This window comes from Pseudophryne corroboree, chromosome 11 (genome assembly GCF_028390025.1).
Source record: "Pseudophryne corroboree isolate aPseCor3 chromosome 11, aPseCor3.hap2, whole genome shotgun sequence".
Taxonomy (NCBI): Eukaryota; Metazoa; Chordata; class Amphibia; order Anura; family Myobatrachidae; genus Pseudophryne; species Pseudophryne corroboree.
In genome coordinates this window covers 275,691,587-275,706,681 of record NC_086454.1, presented here as the reverse complement: position 1 = coordinate 275,706,681, position 15,095 = coordinate 275,691,587, and the positions used below count along the sequence as shown (strand labels likewise).

Here is a 15,095-nt window from a genome sequence, read left to right as displayed (position 1 = left end):
GGTAGTCTGCACACACTAATCAGGCTAGCAGCCCTATAACCCACTTACACAGCTGAAACCCTGATTAGCCCTCTGTGAGGCCAAAGACCCGAACTGGGCCCAACGTCTGGAACTTGCCCTATCTTTATTTCAGGGCCCTTAGCCAGCTTTTCCAATAAACTGAAAAGGTTCTGACAAAACAAATCATTTTCCTAATACAGGTAAGACAAGAACCTGGGACAAACATACCTGCCCTCAAACACTATTCCAGTGTTCTTGTCACAATATATATATATTTTTATTATTTTATTTCAAACATTGAGACATCAATTGGGAATGTTACGACCATCAAAACAACGGGAACATCGCAACCATCGCGTCTTTCATTTTGAAAGCCGGGACAGCACCAGGTATACTGGGGGAGTCTGGGGATGGCTTAGGAGGGTTAATGTATACTCCCCAGCGGCTACTATTGCCTGCAGCCACTGGAGCCCCCCTCCAGTGGCTGCAGGCAATAGTAGCCGCTGGGGAGTATACATTAACCCTCCTAAGCCATCCCCAGACCCCCCCAGTATACCTGGTTCTGTCCCGGCTTTCAAAATGAAAGACGCGATGGTTGCGATGTTCCCGTTGTTCCCGAACCTACCGTGCTGACAGCAGCAGCGGAGAGAAGTTTCCCTTCCCTACCGCTGCTAACAAAGTGTATCTGACTGGTCGCATCCTGTGCGACCAGGTCAGATAAAGCACTTGCAGGCATGGTCTCATCTGACCATGCCAGACAAGTGCTTAAGCTGAGCCAGAGCCAGTGCTAGTGTTTTCGGCACACCCCTGCAAACTATAAATTAGTGCCCTACTTCCCATAATTTATAAAGGGACATTGATCTCACAAAGAAGCAACATGGTCACATAATAGTACTTTCAATTAAAATTGCACAACACAGTAGTACAATTTTATTCACATTACACCGCATAGTAATGCCCCTTATTCAGGTTACATCACTCAGTAGTGCCCTTTATCCACATTGCACTACACAGTGGTACCCTCTATACATGTTATGCCACACAGTAGTGCTCCTTATATACAGTACCCACAGTAGTGCCCCTTATACACAGTTCCCACAGTAGTAGTGCCCCTTACACATAATGACCACAGTAGTGCCACTTATACACAAAATGCCCACATTAGCAGTGCCACTTATATACAGAATGCCCACAGTAGTAGTGCCCCTTACACATAATGCCCACAGTAGTAGTGCCGCTTATATACAGAATGCCCACAGGAGTAGTGCCTCTTACACATAATGGCCACAATAGTAGTGCCCCTTATACACTTCTCTGCCAGTGTCACTGCAGCAGCTCACCACCTGTGTCCCTCCAGAAGCTCCATGCCCTGTATCCCTCCAGCAGCTTCCCCACTTCTATTATCGCTCCAGCCCCCTGTTCATCTTGTCTTCATGATGCACAGAACCTGCTCCTCTTCATGGCTCCTCTTCACTTCAGCAGTGGTGACAGAATGACCTCACATATGCCGTGACTGAAAAGGAAGCTACTGGGATGAATGCTGTCCAATAGACACAGTGTGTGTGAGTATGAGTACCAGGAGGGGTGGGCTGTAGATGGAGGAGGACCATGGAGCCACTAGGACCTGAGGAAGGGGGAGGTGGCTGCAGCTCATCAGTAACACATCTATTGATGTAGGTGATGGGGCAGGTTTTTCTGTTGGAATTACTGTGCAGGGAAATGGAGGTGGTGGAACTAGTTCCCCCTACAATTAGAGGTGGTGGAACTCAGTTTCACCTCGTTCCCCCTCACTTTAACCCCTGGTACGTGTGTCAAACCCATTGGTTTACTAATATTTTAGCTAACATTGTGTTATACATCAGAGCTGTCTTGATGATAAAAAAAACACCTTTATATACAACCAAATATATTATATTTTGTGCCAGCAAATAGCAAATGAAATAAGGAATGGTACTGCACGATTTCCCAGTTCTTTGTAATAAAACAATTTGCCATTACAATTGATTACAAATGTCAAAAGTCAGTGCCTCGATGACTTCCTTGTATAGCCCTGGGCGAACACTACTCATCTCTATTTGGGATTACAGAATGCCCTTTTCACTCAGAGGAAGTATGAGTGATATATAATAGAAGGTAATAGGGTAAGCGGGAGAAGTGGTCGGAATATAAACAAGGCTACTGTATACATGGGTTTATAACATAAGAAACAATTTCCAGATATTCTCCCTGTGTCTGCTTTGGTTTCCTCCAGGTACTCCTGTTTCCTCCCACACTCCAACAATACTTAAATAACCCTTGTATGTTTTGTTTGTACATGTGGCAGGAATCATATATTGTAAGCTCCACTAAGGGAAGGATTGATGTTAATGCAGGGTTGGACTGGAACACAGTAATAATAACAATAAATAGTAGTATCAGTTAGTCTTACAATTAGGACAAACGTGGGATACAGTATTAATTCCACATTTTCTCCTCTGCCACATTATTCCACTGTTTTGTGACTGACACCTGATTAAGAGATTCTGGGCCCAAGTTAAACAATTTGATAAACTTTCTCCCACTAACCCTGGAATGGGCGGTGCTGGGTGTTCTTAGCTCTGAAATTTGCTTGACCCATGGTAGCCAGGAACTTCTAACCCTTTTTTCTATTTTAGCTCTTAAATTTATATTACAACCATGGTTATATTGTCTCCCGTTGTCTATCGCCCTCTTTATGGAGAAACTCTATTTTATATTCAAGATGGACTGGATTGAGGTCTCTTTACACAAAGAGAGGCAGTTTGAAAACATTTTCACCATTAGGGAAAGTTATATTAACTCTTTGCCAGATGTTACAAAATCTCAAATTCAAACTTGCTTTTTCAGACCACACAGTGGTATGTGACCCTAATGTAATTGTGGGATCCTCTGATACAGATTTGGCAGCTTTTTGGTTCTTCTGTGTCTCTGAAAGGAGGGGTTCTCTATCTGTACTCTTCCTTTTACTTCCCTGGTCTCCTCAAGCATGGATATGGTGGAAATGATCTCTACCCTTACCATATTATTTACCACCTGATAGGTACCCTATTATGTTTTTGGATCCCCCTTTCCTCAGCTCATTGCTTCTTCCTTTCTCAATCTCACTCTCTCTCTATGTTTATTCCTTACTTTCTATCCTTACACATTTTTTATTTCCTTTTCTTTATTTGTTTTCCTTTCTTTTTGTCTATTCATTCTCTTGAGTATCTTAAGCTCTCTTTCAAAATAGGAAAAACGGGACTGGATGATGGCTCTGCTCTTTTTGTTTTTGCTATTGGACAATTCTGTAGCTTGCCTTTTGGAAATTGCACTTTTTGATTTCATGTGGTAAGGGGCGGATTGGGTTGAAAAACCAGTCTGGGAAATTTATGAAAGCAGCCCTAATGGGGGTGGGGTCTGTTGTGGGGGTTGAATTACTCCTCATAGAGTCTGATTCTCAGTTGGATGCAGTTGCAGCCTTCCTTGCATCTTTTGCTGCAGTTCCGTCTGTGACTTTATGTTAATGGCACTACAGTCCAGTTCCCTAATGTCCATTTGTGCATCCAAATATGCAAGTACTGAGATTCCCACTTTCAGTGTCTACAGATGCTGCAATCATGCATTGTGCATCTTTAGACACCATAATCAGTCGCACCATTGAAACTTTAACCAGCCTTATGCTAGGTGCCAATGTGATCGATTCAATATCTCTATTTGAAACCTTTTTCAGCAACACACCCACACTATGTTATATCTGCATCTGATTAGCCAACCCCCTTTAACCACGCATGAACTGCCCAACACATTCGTACTCCACTTTTTGGTGTATGTGTCTGACTCTGCACTGCAACTCTGTATGAACACTATCATGGTGCAAGCATGCGTGGTGCAACTCAGATGCAAGCACAAATGAAAAAAGATTGCACAAGAAAAGAAAAAAACATATTGGGCCCCACAAGAATAACACACACATTGGCCCCCACAGGAATAACACACATATTTGCCCCTCATTCACTCAATAAATACAATATTTTAAATAAATCAATCAATCACATTTCCATCTGTGGAACAACGTAACATAACATATTATTATTACTGATTTGTAAAGTGCCATAAAGGTTAACCATTAAAGAGATTAGTAGGTGTTGGAAAACAAAATAAATGGGTTTACTTCTGATATAATGATTTGAATTAAACATAAGTGGAACCTACAGTACAGGGTTTGTTGTAAAACAAACAGGACAAACAGGCTATATTAAGGAAGCCAATTTTTAGCTGTGTGAATTCTTGAAAACAGGAGCATTTAGAGGAGGGGCATACTAATAGAGGAGTTTCTGTCTGGGCTCCCACCTCTCTAGCCAGCAGCACAGAGACTCTTGGCATTAGGGTCACTAGTAGACCACAGCACTGTCCCAGAGTCTAGTGTTTATGTGCAGGTCTATGAGGAAATGGCGCGGCTGCCATTTTCCCGGTGATATTCGCAAAACACTGGGAAAATAACCTTTGTGACATTTTCCCAGTGATTTGTGCAGCACTATTGCCACCAGCAGGGGAATCCGGAGAGGCATAGTGTGAGGTGTGGGACCCCCTGGACTCAGGGGTCTGTGAGCACCACACACTCTGCACCCATTATAGATACGCCACTGATTCAGAGGCTTGGAGATGTTGTGCCTGATTCAGAGGTGTGGAGTTCATGTGCAGCAGTGATTACTTCTTGAGTAGCCCCTGCCTTGCACAGAGCCTCCCTTGTAACTTTTTAAAGATATGGCCACTGTGGCTGTGGTTCTGCAAATGAGATCAAAGCAATATGCTAATACACACCCATGACACTCCCCTAAAAAGCACATGACACCTCCCCTTTTTGCGTAGACTTTACGTCACTCTCCAGACTCCTCCCTGAACTGCCCATGAATCGCAGAAGCCGTCCAAAGTAATAACAACTTATGAAGCAATGATCAAATAAGAGAAAAGGTAGAAGTTGCATTTTCGGAAATGTAGATAAGGGAAGAGATGTAAAGAGATGTGTAGATGTGCCACCAATTGCGCAATGGTATAAATAGTATATTTGTCATTCACTACAGTCCTTGTACCAGCAGAGCTTACAATCTAAATGCATTAACACACAAATACACACATACAGTACACACACACACACACACACACACACACACACACACACACACACACACAAATAAAGGTAACTTACAGATGTCTCCTCGTCCATCTAGCCTCAATAAGCCACCCAGCGGGTGATGCCTAGCATGAATGAGCTGACAGGTCGCATGCAACCCCACTGGCATTGGGCATCTTTTATTTCTAAAAATGTGTCTTAGATGCAGTGTGATGTGACTAGGATGCACCAGGAGACTGTGCTGATTCATTTGTGACACTTGTCTATCTGTGCGTGGCTGAGTCTGTATATGAAGCACAAAGGAACTTGACATAAAAAAGCCACGACCCCTGTAACGTAGCACTTCGTATGCAGATTCGCACACAGGTATACAAACATGGCATTCAATATCCAATTAATCAGCACAGTCTCCTGGCAAAAAAGAGGCCTGACACTAGCATAGTTTCAAGGGCTGTTTGGAGTGACTGCAGCAAAGATGTACACATCTGTCCCAGTATGTTTTTTGGAGTGTGGGAGGAAACTAGAGCTACTTATCGAGTGTTCAATGTGACAGTGTGATGCCAAGTAAACTGCAATAACCTTTATGCCATACAGTATAGTTGTTGATTGATAAGTTGACCCGTGTGTGTTTTTAATGAATGTAATCAATATGTTTCTATACTTAAAACAAAATTTCTAGGCAGACAGAGGGGATGTAAGAGACACCTTAGATTAGAAAATATGAGGAACTGTCTAACAGTTAATAGAAGACTGATATTACATCAAATTTGCACATTATTAATTTCTCATGTCAGCTGTTAATTGCAGATGAGTTGTACAAATTTAAAAGGAAATAAAATATGTACATTAAACAGTTCAAAAAGAGAAAGTGCGGACAGGGACCATATACGAATTGCTTCTCTCGCATATGTACATACGTGCACACACACACACACATATATATATATATATATATTTATTTATAAATATATATATATATTTATTGAGAGTATACTAAATATTGACGAGTATGGGAGTATTACACTGTTTATTATATAGTGTACAAATGTGTTTCCAGAATTTCCCTGTAAAAGTGTAAAACAATGAAAGCCTAAGAAACGCCATCATTAAAATTGATTTTACCTAGTAATAAACAAAATAAAAGTGTTACACTGTTAAAAAATAATGCACATGATAGATAATAGTTTATTTCTGTGCATAATACTACCTTGACTGCACATAGTCCCTTGTCTTTTATGCATTGTCTTAGAAATACTAAAATATTTATCGCACCTAGAGGCTGTATTAGAAATCACCTTGTTTATTTTTTTTACTAGCAAGATCGTGATTAGGAATTCCAGCAATATGCAGGTACTGTAATCACTGATAAAGTTTTATTATGTATCTGTTGTGAAGTGCTGATGTTCAAGCCCCAGACATAGAACATTTTGTGAATTTCAAATTAGAAGAGAAAGGTAAAAAGGACAGGGAACAAAAAGATTGACTTTATTGAGGCAACATAATAAACACATATCAATAAATGCCCACACAATTTACAGGCTCGGTCTGAGCGAGTAGATGGCAGATACTGTGGTTGCATTAAAACTCAGTCAATGTGCTTAAATGAACATAACTTTCATCCATCAGCATTAAATTCATTTGTTCTTGCTTCTGTGGTCATTAGTGAAAGACATTCATCTTTGTCATTCTTAACAGCCTCTGGACTTCGAGAGCAAAAAATCCTATACTCTGAAGGTAGAAGCAGTCAATGTTTATATTGATCCACATTTCATCAGTGGAGTACCGTTCAGAGATACCGCAACAGTAAAACTTACGGTGGAGGATGCTGATGAACCACCTGTGTTCTCATCACCTACTTATCTATTGGAAGTCCATGAAAATGCAGCCATCAATGGTGTGATCGGCCAGGTGACAGCTCGAGACCCGGATGTGACGTCAAGTCCTATAAGGTATTATTGCCAAGTGGCACTTGTATGAACAATATAAAGTAGATCCCACATATTTCATGCTCCCTTGTTGTGTACTGTGTACAATCCTAGCAGAGATGGCTTTTAGGGTGGGCACAGTGGGCCCTCGCACTGGGTTTGGAATTTATCTCAACATTCATAATGTCAACAAAAAACATTTTTAATTTAATTTTATCCCTGTCAACCAGGGACATGCGGTGAGATAAATAGCTCAGGAGACACTGGCTAGCACCAGAGACAGATTTACATGCAATATATGAGCCAAAGGGTACATCTGGGCATTATACACAGGTACAGCTGTATATACTGCAGGAAATTTGGTGAGTTTTGATCAGAGATGTGTGGAAAAGATAGGAAGGGAAGCACTGCCTCTCCTGCCATAGACTTTTTACTCCAGAGTTTTGACTATAAAAATAATTAGAAAAAAGCAAAGAAGATATTTCAAACATATTTTTTGTATTTTTCATATACTTTATACTGTCAAAACTCTGCCGCAAACGTTAGTATGACAGAAAAGGCTCTACCCCACCGCACGTCACTGATGGCAACATTATGACAGTTCATATTATGGTGCCAACTGTTTGCCCAGCATTGAAGAGGCCCCTATAACAGAATTGTTTTACTACTTCCAGTATAAGTGCTGTGGTGCCAGGGCTCTACTTAAAGGGTTGTATACAACTTGAAATTCTGATTATTGGAGCATTTACCACTAAACAAATTAGCAATTAATTAAACTGTAGCATAAGTGGGCAAAAATAAATAGGAAGATTGTTTAAGATGTCAGTCTGTATCTGTTTTGAATCTATGACCACAAAAACAGTTGAATGGAAGACATAGAATTTGATGAGAGATAAGAACCACTTGGCCATCTGCCCTAAACACATATACATGCACACATTTACAAACTAGGTTTCATTTTTGTTGGGAGGCAATGAACCGAGCAGTATGTTTTTGTATTATGGGAGGAAACCAGAGTACCCGGAGGAAGCCCATGCAAGTACGGGGAGAATATACAAACTCCACACCGTTAGAACTATGGTGGGAATTGAACCCATGACCTCAGTGCTGTGAAACAATCATGCTAACCATTACATCATCTGTACATTTTGGAAAGACTGTGTAGGCGTTTAAAAAATGACATACAGTAAAACAGTGGGCCAAATGGTAGTACAAAAACAAATCATACACTTCTGACATTTGTGTTTATGATACAATATGAAAACTCATCATAAAAAGAGGAACACATCTGTAACAAGATATACTCCCTGCTGTATTTTTTTTAAAGGGGGGAGGGGTTGAGTTTGGCATAAATAAAACATCCAAAGCTAACACAATCGCCAACTCAAAACAAAATAAATACAAAAATTTTAAAAAAATGAAATACTGTAGTCACCTAACAATGGGAACTGTTCAATTGAATTTCATTTGTTTTATTATTGATGCATTTCTCCTAAAGACCAACTGCATATCCTTAAGATGCCAAAGTGAACCCAAGCACCTAAGGTAATGGGGCTTAATTTTGGATAAATAAAGGTAAAGGTAAAATGATACATTTACACATTTTTGTGGACTGTCTCATTAGAAAAAAAACTTACAATTTCTCAGAATACAATTTAATATTGTGTCTTTGCAATAAAAATGTTTATTTCTTTGGCAGCATATTTTTTATAAATACTTTAGTTTGATTTGGCTTGGTAATGGCAAAAAGAACATTTATATATATTTTCACATATGCCATCTTCAGTTTTTCCATTTGTATTTGACTGATGTGAATATTCCGATATGAAGGAATAGTAATAATATTAATGATCCCAGCATTTTCCTAGCTTATAGATACAGTAGGTGTGACCAGTGGCAGCTACTGCCCCTGGGCTGAAGCTCCAACAACACATTGAAGGAAGGTACCGGTCAGCACACATAAAACATACATGTGATCATTCCCGATTCTATAATGGGTGCACCACTGGCACACACCTAGTTACGGCACTGCCATCTAGGTAATATTTCACACTGTTCCATGGATCAGGACTTTTGTCCTAATTTCTGGATTGTGGGATATCTGTACCACTGACATGTAATCTTAGGCATACTGCTTGGAGGTATGAACAGCATTGAAGGGGTGGCTGTTTTGGTGATTGGGTGTTGCATTGAGAGTAGGGTGGCTGGAGTCAGCCTTGTCCCTTGGGAAGTTACATGCATCATAGTAAGGTGGTCACACCCCATCACCATGCCGTCATTTTGCATGGACCAGTAGGAAAAACCAGAGGCGTCACTCACCTACAATACACAATACAAGAGGCTTGGCTTCGTGAGATGGGGGTGTGGCCTCAGTGGATGGGCGCATAGCTAGGTGCCCCGACCCCTGTTTTTGTCACCATCGGGATCTGGGAGATGCGGACTGCCCCGGAGACTGGCGTGTCTGCAGTGCTGGCTTCTACAGAGTGACAGGAGCTGGGTTGCAGCACGTAATGTTACAGTGCAGCTCCTGGCTCCTTTCACTGAGCTTTGGTGTCACCCCTCAGCAGGTGACACCTGGATGCGAGCCGCACCCCCCTCATCCCCTTGTGACATCACTGGGTAAAACTACAGTATGTTTAGCTCATTACTCCATGTGCTACGTACATAAAGATTTATCAAATATTGGAGAGAGATAAAGCGGAGGTAGACAAAGTACCAAACAATCAGCTTTTATCAGTCATGTTACAGGCTGTGCTAGCAATATGGAGGTCAAAAGATGATTGGTTGGTACTTTTTCTTCTCCATTTTATTTATCTCTCTCCACGATTTGATAAATCTCCCCCACAGTATTTCAGGATAGCGTGCCTTTACCTAATTTCTTAAACCAAGGAATATACATATCATACATAGCGAAGATAAGAAGTACTGTGTTTATGTGATTTAAAGTGATGGTTTTAAAAAGACAAAAAAGGTGTTGAAATTTCACAGCACATTTGCAAAACATATGCTATCAGTTAATCCATGTAGCAATTTGAGAAAAACACCATATGCTAAATATATTTCATTTGATATTTCACTGAGTATATACAATTTGGTTGTGTTTGCAATCAATGTGTACTATTTTTTTTTATTTGATATAATTTTGTTTTATGTATTACTTTGCTTTTATTATACCATTATATATGTAGTTTGCATGATATAGTGATGTTTTACTTCTTAAAACTATCTGTGCACATCTTAGCTTTTGAGAGGTTACAATTTACTGTATTGTGTGTACGTGGTTTACAGTTAGGCCCATTATACTGCCCTATTAAATCTACACCTGAGGCTGATGTGTCGTCTAGAGTGTCTTAATCAAGGAACAGCGGAGCACAGACTTTGCCCTCAAAAAGTTGCTTGATCTTTCTATACTTTGATTTTTTTGGATGCAGAGACAAAAATTGAAGGACATGACTGTGTGGCGACTGTGTAGTTATAAGTGATATAAGGACATTTAATTGTTTCATTGCAAGATGGTTTATGGCCCATTTACAATTATGACTTTAAGGGCAAGATTTTCTATAGTGTGTTTTTTACTAAATTGCGTGTTGTTTTAGCTGTTTAAATGCAAATTTAGTAAATGCAAAACCACTGCTCAGAATGCATTAACTAAAACAGCCACCCCCAATGTTACATGCTAAGAATACTAATTTTGTACCGCTAGAAAGAAAAACAGTTTTTTTTATTTAATGTAAGACATGTATCTGAAAAGCAAGATCAGGGTCTTAACTAAGGATGTGTAAGCGGTTCCACCGCCTAGGGTGCAAGGCCAATGGAGTGCACCATCACTGCTGTGTAACACCTGTATTGGGCTAGCAAGTTCCTAGAACTGCAGCCCGTAGATCCACCAAAGAGCCACACTAAAGGGGAAATTTATTAACTTTTTTAAACTAAAATAATGGGAAAAAAAGTGTTTTCACACCCTTTTCACATTATTTTAGTACCATCTGAATGTATTAAAGGGCTTTTGGAGCAGTTTTTATGAAAAACTGCGCCGAACCCATTCATTCACATTTTTTTTAGTAACCCAGATCGCATTTCCCATACTTATAATGGGAAATGCGATCTGACAAGATTAAAAAAAAAAAAAAAATGTAAAAAAACACAGCAGTGAGCCATGTGATAATTACGCCAGCACTAGCTGGAGTAATCACAGGGCTCACTACGGATAGCTATTCAGGGAGCTGGCAGTGTGATTAGCTCTGTGAGTCTGATGGACACACAAGCTAATCATTGTGTTTAAAAAAAATATATAAAATAATGTAAAAAAACATATTCACCTACACAGGGACCAGTGAATGGGGGGTCCATTGCGCAGGGCCAGATTAAGTGCCACAAGGGCCTGGAGCTGACAATATTCAAGGGCCTATTGTGAGAAACGGGGGAGGTGTGATCAGTCCTGTGTGGGTGTGGTGAGAGCCAAGTCAGCGTGTACATCCCCTTCACGATCAGCTCCAATGTAGCCCTAAATATGTCAAAATATAAAAATTGAATAATTTGTCATAAAAATAGAAATGCAATCTTAATAGTTGTGATTTATGGCCAACCGTGTGGCCAGTGATCATCATGCTGCCATGATGATGGGCCTATTTTTATGTGGAGGCCTGGAGCTGAAGCTTCATCCACCCCATTGTTAATCTGGCCCTGCCGGTGTGTGATGCTTGTCATCGGGGCTCCCTTCTGCTCCTGTGACCTCCAGTGCAGTAAAGTGATGTTGCAAAGCGGCAGCTCACTTTACAGCACCGGAGGTCACAGCAGCAGGAAGCCCTGATGACTGGCAGCTATCCAGGATCTCCGATCACCGATCCTGGGGGTTGGTGAGTATGATTATTGGTGGGGGGTGGGTTCCGCGGTGCAGAGATTAGTCTTGATGGGGGTTTGACCTGGCAGCCATGGTAGCAGCAATGTCATTGGTGGCGGCGCATCTGCAGCACATAATCAGTGTAATACGAAAGATTATGCTGCAAAATGGCATCGCAGAGACAAAGCTTTCTTACAGGCTCTGTCCCTGCATGCGATAATTGATACCTCTGTGCAATGTAATCAATTATTGCAGTGTGGAGTGGGTCGATTTTAGCACATCCCATCCGCATCTGTGGATGGTGATGAATCGGCCCCATATGTGTACTGAGGACATTCCAGGATATGTCACCTCTTTGTAAAGTCATGAAATAAGATTTGTGTGGGGTGGGGCCAGTCCAGAGCACATTGCTACCTTGCTTAAACTCTGGACAAGCTAGAACAACCGTCATTTGGTCTACCTGGCCTGTTTGGAGAGAAACAAAATGAAGGTACTATAAGGATTTATTAGGGAGACAAATATGTATTTTTAATTCTAGGATACATAATACATTTATTAAGGAGCCAATATTTGTTAAAAATGCAATATTGTTTGATCTATGATTAGTAATAATTTATTAATGAAATCGATCAATTTAATTTATTCACAGTAGGTCCACCATTTATTGTACTCTCTTGTGGCACTACAAATATAAGTACACCATTGGGCACAAGTGTCGAAGGGAAGAACTCATTTTTATTCCTAGCACTGGGAGTATTGAAATGAGTTTACTATTATTTTAATGGTAGGTTCTAACTGTGCACAAATACAGTAAACCATAGGCATATTGACACCATGACCTAACGCCTTAAATATATTCCTTAGTGTTATTAATTATGGAACTTCCAGGAAGTTGATTGGCCACTCAGAGTGGATCACTGTGTTGGGACTAGAGATAAGCGGGTTCAGATTTACCTGGATTTACTTGAATTTACCCAGATCTCAAAGCGGAATCTTATTGGCTCTCGAAAATCACGTGTTTTGAACAGCTGATAAGAAAAATCCAGATAAATCTGTATTTGCGTTCAATTTGGAGTTAAGAACCGAGTAAATCCAAAGCAATACATCTCTAGCTGGGACAGAAGGTGAATGGGAAGTTTTTCTTCTATTAGAAGATAAATGTACTTCGTGTGTTTAGCTCTTTCTTTTCGTTATACTATAAATTAAGCTAAATAATCCACCAATAAGTCATTGCCTTAAGTACTAAACTACAGAGACATACGTGTAATTTGTTTGAATGGCATGCAGCAGGTTTAATCTACTTGATTACGTTAAATTACATAGATTACGTATTTAAATATTAATTAATAACAGGTTTAAAACATGTCATCAGCTGAAATGCAAGGCAGTTTATCATTTCTTTATTGAGGACGTCTATTTATCACATTGTAGTTGATTTATTGAGTGTTTGTGAAACAGAACATATGGTGCTACAGAGTAAATAGCTGATGCTCGTTTTCAAATCTGAATATCTTATGAATGATTGAAATAAAATATATCACTCTATGTGTTTTATTGTGTTTCACAGATTTTCCATTGACCGACATACAGATCTAGATCGACAATTTAACATTAATGCCGATGACGGCAAAATAACTCTGGCAACGGCCCTTGACAGAGAGACCAGCATGTGGCATAATATCACAGTTGTAGCTACAGAAGCCAGTAAGTTCACAATTTTTTTTACAAGGTCTGCCAGTGTTAATTGTAACTAGATGGCTGGAATGCACATTGCACTATTATTGGCTGTACTACGTAAATATTTATTTTTGTGGTGATATCTAGTAAACTAGTTAACTCTTTTTGATTCTTACCTACTTTTTAATAGTGACTACTGAAAGATCCAAAGGGGTAGGTCCAGATGCAGGGGGCATGGTGCAAAGAAATTACATCATCATAGTCCTGCCCATCATAGCCATTTGTTGCACTGCACCACAGGGGCAGGGCTGTGATGTCGCATTTCATGGCCAACTGCGTCAAGTCGGTGGTATGCGGGAGGGTAGACTCCTCTCTCCGGATCCTGGAAGAACTCCATTAAAATTCAGGAGTCTCCTGGAAACCTTGGGAGAATAGTCAAGTATGCATACAGTACAATAACAATGAATCACTGTGAATGATACTGTGCAAAGTTTGAACAATTAAACAGTGAGATTCAGGAACATATCTACAACTGTGCAAAATGGGCAGGGAGGCAGAGGAAATTAATATTTTAGGTTAACTTGGTTACAGTTGAAGCCCTTGGGTTGGAGGATCCTCTTTTCTTTAAGCCCCAAACACTAACATTTCTAATTACAGCGTCGATGAAATGTCCTCAAATGGGTAATAGGATCCTTCTTCAGATCTATAATTGGATAATATCACCATGTTTCTGAAAATCAGTGTTGTGTTCGCTAAATACATTGAGTTTTCATTGATCTGTTTGTTGCATTTTGATACCTTTATAGTCTATATATTATTGTCTACTGGATTCATTACAATGTAATAATTTTGTTTGATAAGCTATTTATTATACACAAATTTGAAAAATGATGTTGAGAAATGTTTCCTCTGTGCTAACACACTATTTATATAATAGTCTATTTGCTACTGTATATACAGTGCCTTGCTAAAGTATTCACCCCCTTTGTAATTTTCATGTTTTATTGCTTCACAACCTGGAATTAAAATGGTTGCATCATTTCATTCACAGAACAAGGCTACAACTTTGAAGTTTTTTTTTTATTGTGAAGCAAACAACAAATAGGACAAAATAACAGAAAACTTTAGCATGCATAACTATTCACCTCCCTAAAGTCAGTACTTTGTAGAGCCACCTTTTGTGGCAATTACAGCTGCAAGTCACTTTGGAACAGTCTCTATAAGCTTGCCACATCTTGCCACTGGGATTTTTGCCCATTCCTCAAGGCAAAACTGCTCCAGCTCCTTCATGTTGGATGGTTTCTGCTTGTGAACAACAATCTTCACGTCTGACCACAGATTCTCAATTGGATTGAGATCTGGGCTTTGACTAGGACATTCCAACACATGTAAATGTTTCACCTTAAACCACTTGAGAATTTTTTGTCCTGTCTCAAATTGCAGGCAGACTGAAACAGGTTTTGCTCAAGAATATCCCTGTATTTAGCACCATCCATTTTTACCTCGACTCGAAACAGTTTCCCAA

At 39.9% G+C, this 15,095-nt stretch overlaps 1 protein-coding gene across 2 annotated transcripts in view; it reads left to right on the top strand.

Annotated features, from left to right (window-relative positions):
- The window catches only part of LOC134969443 (cadherin-8), a 572,329-nt gene that overhangs the window by 447,899 nt on the left and 109,335 nt on the right, over positions 1–15,095 (top strand). For both annotated transcript variants that reach the window (XM_063945395.1, XM_063945396.1), the window contains 2 exons: positions 6,824–7,077; positions 13,461–13,597. In XM_063945395.1, coding sequence (XP_063801465.1) covers positions 6,824–7,077; positions 13,461–13,597 — 391 coding nt within the window. The remainder of the gene's footprint in view (positions 1–6,823; positions 7,078–13,460; positions 13,598–15,095) is intronic.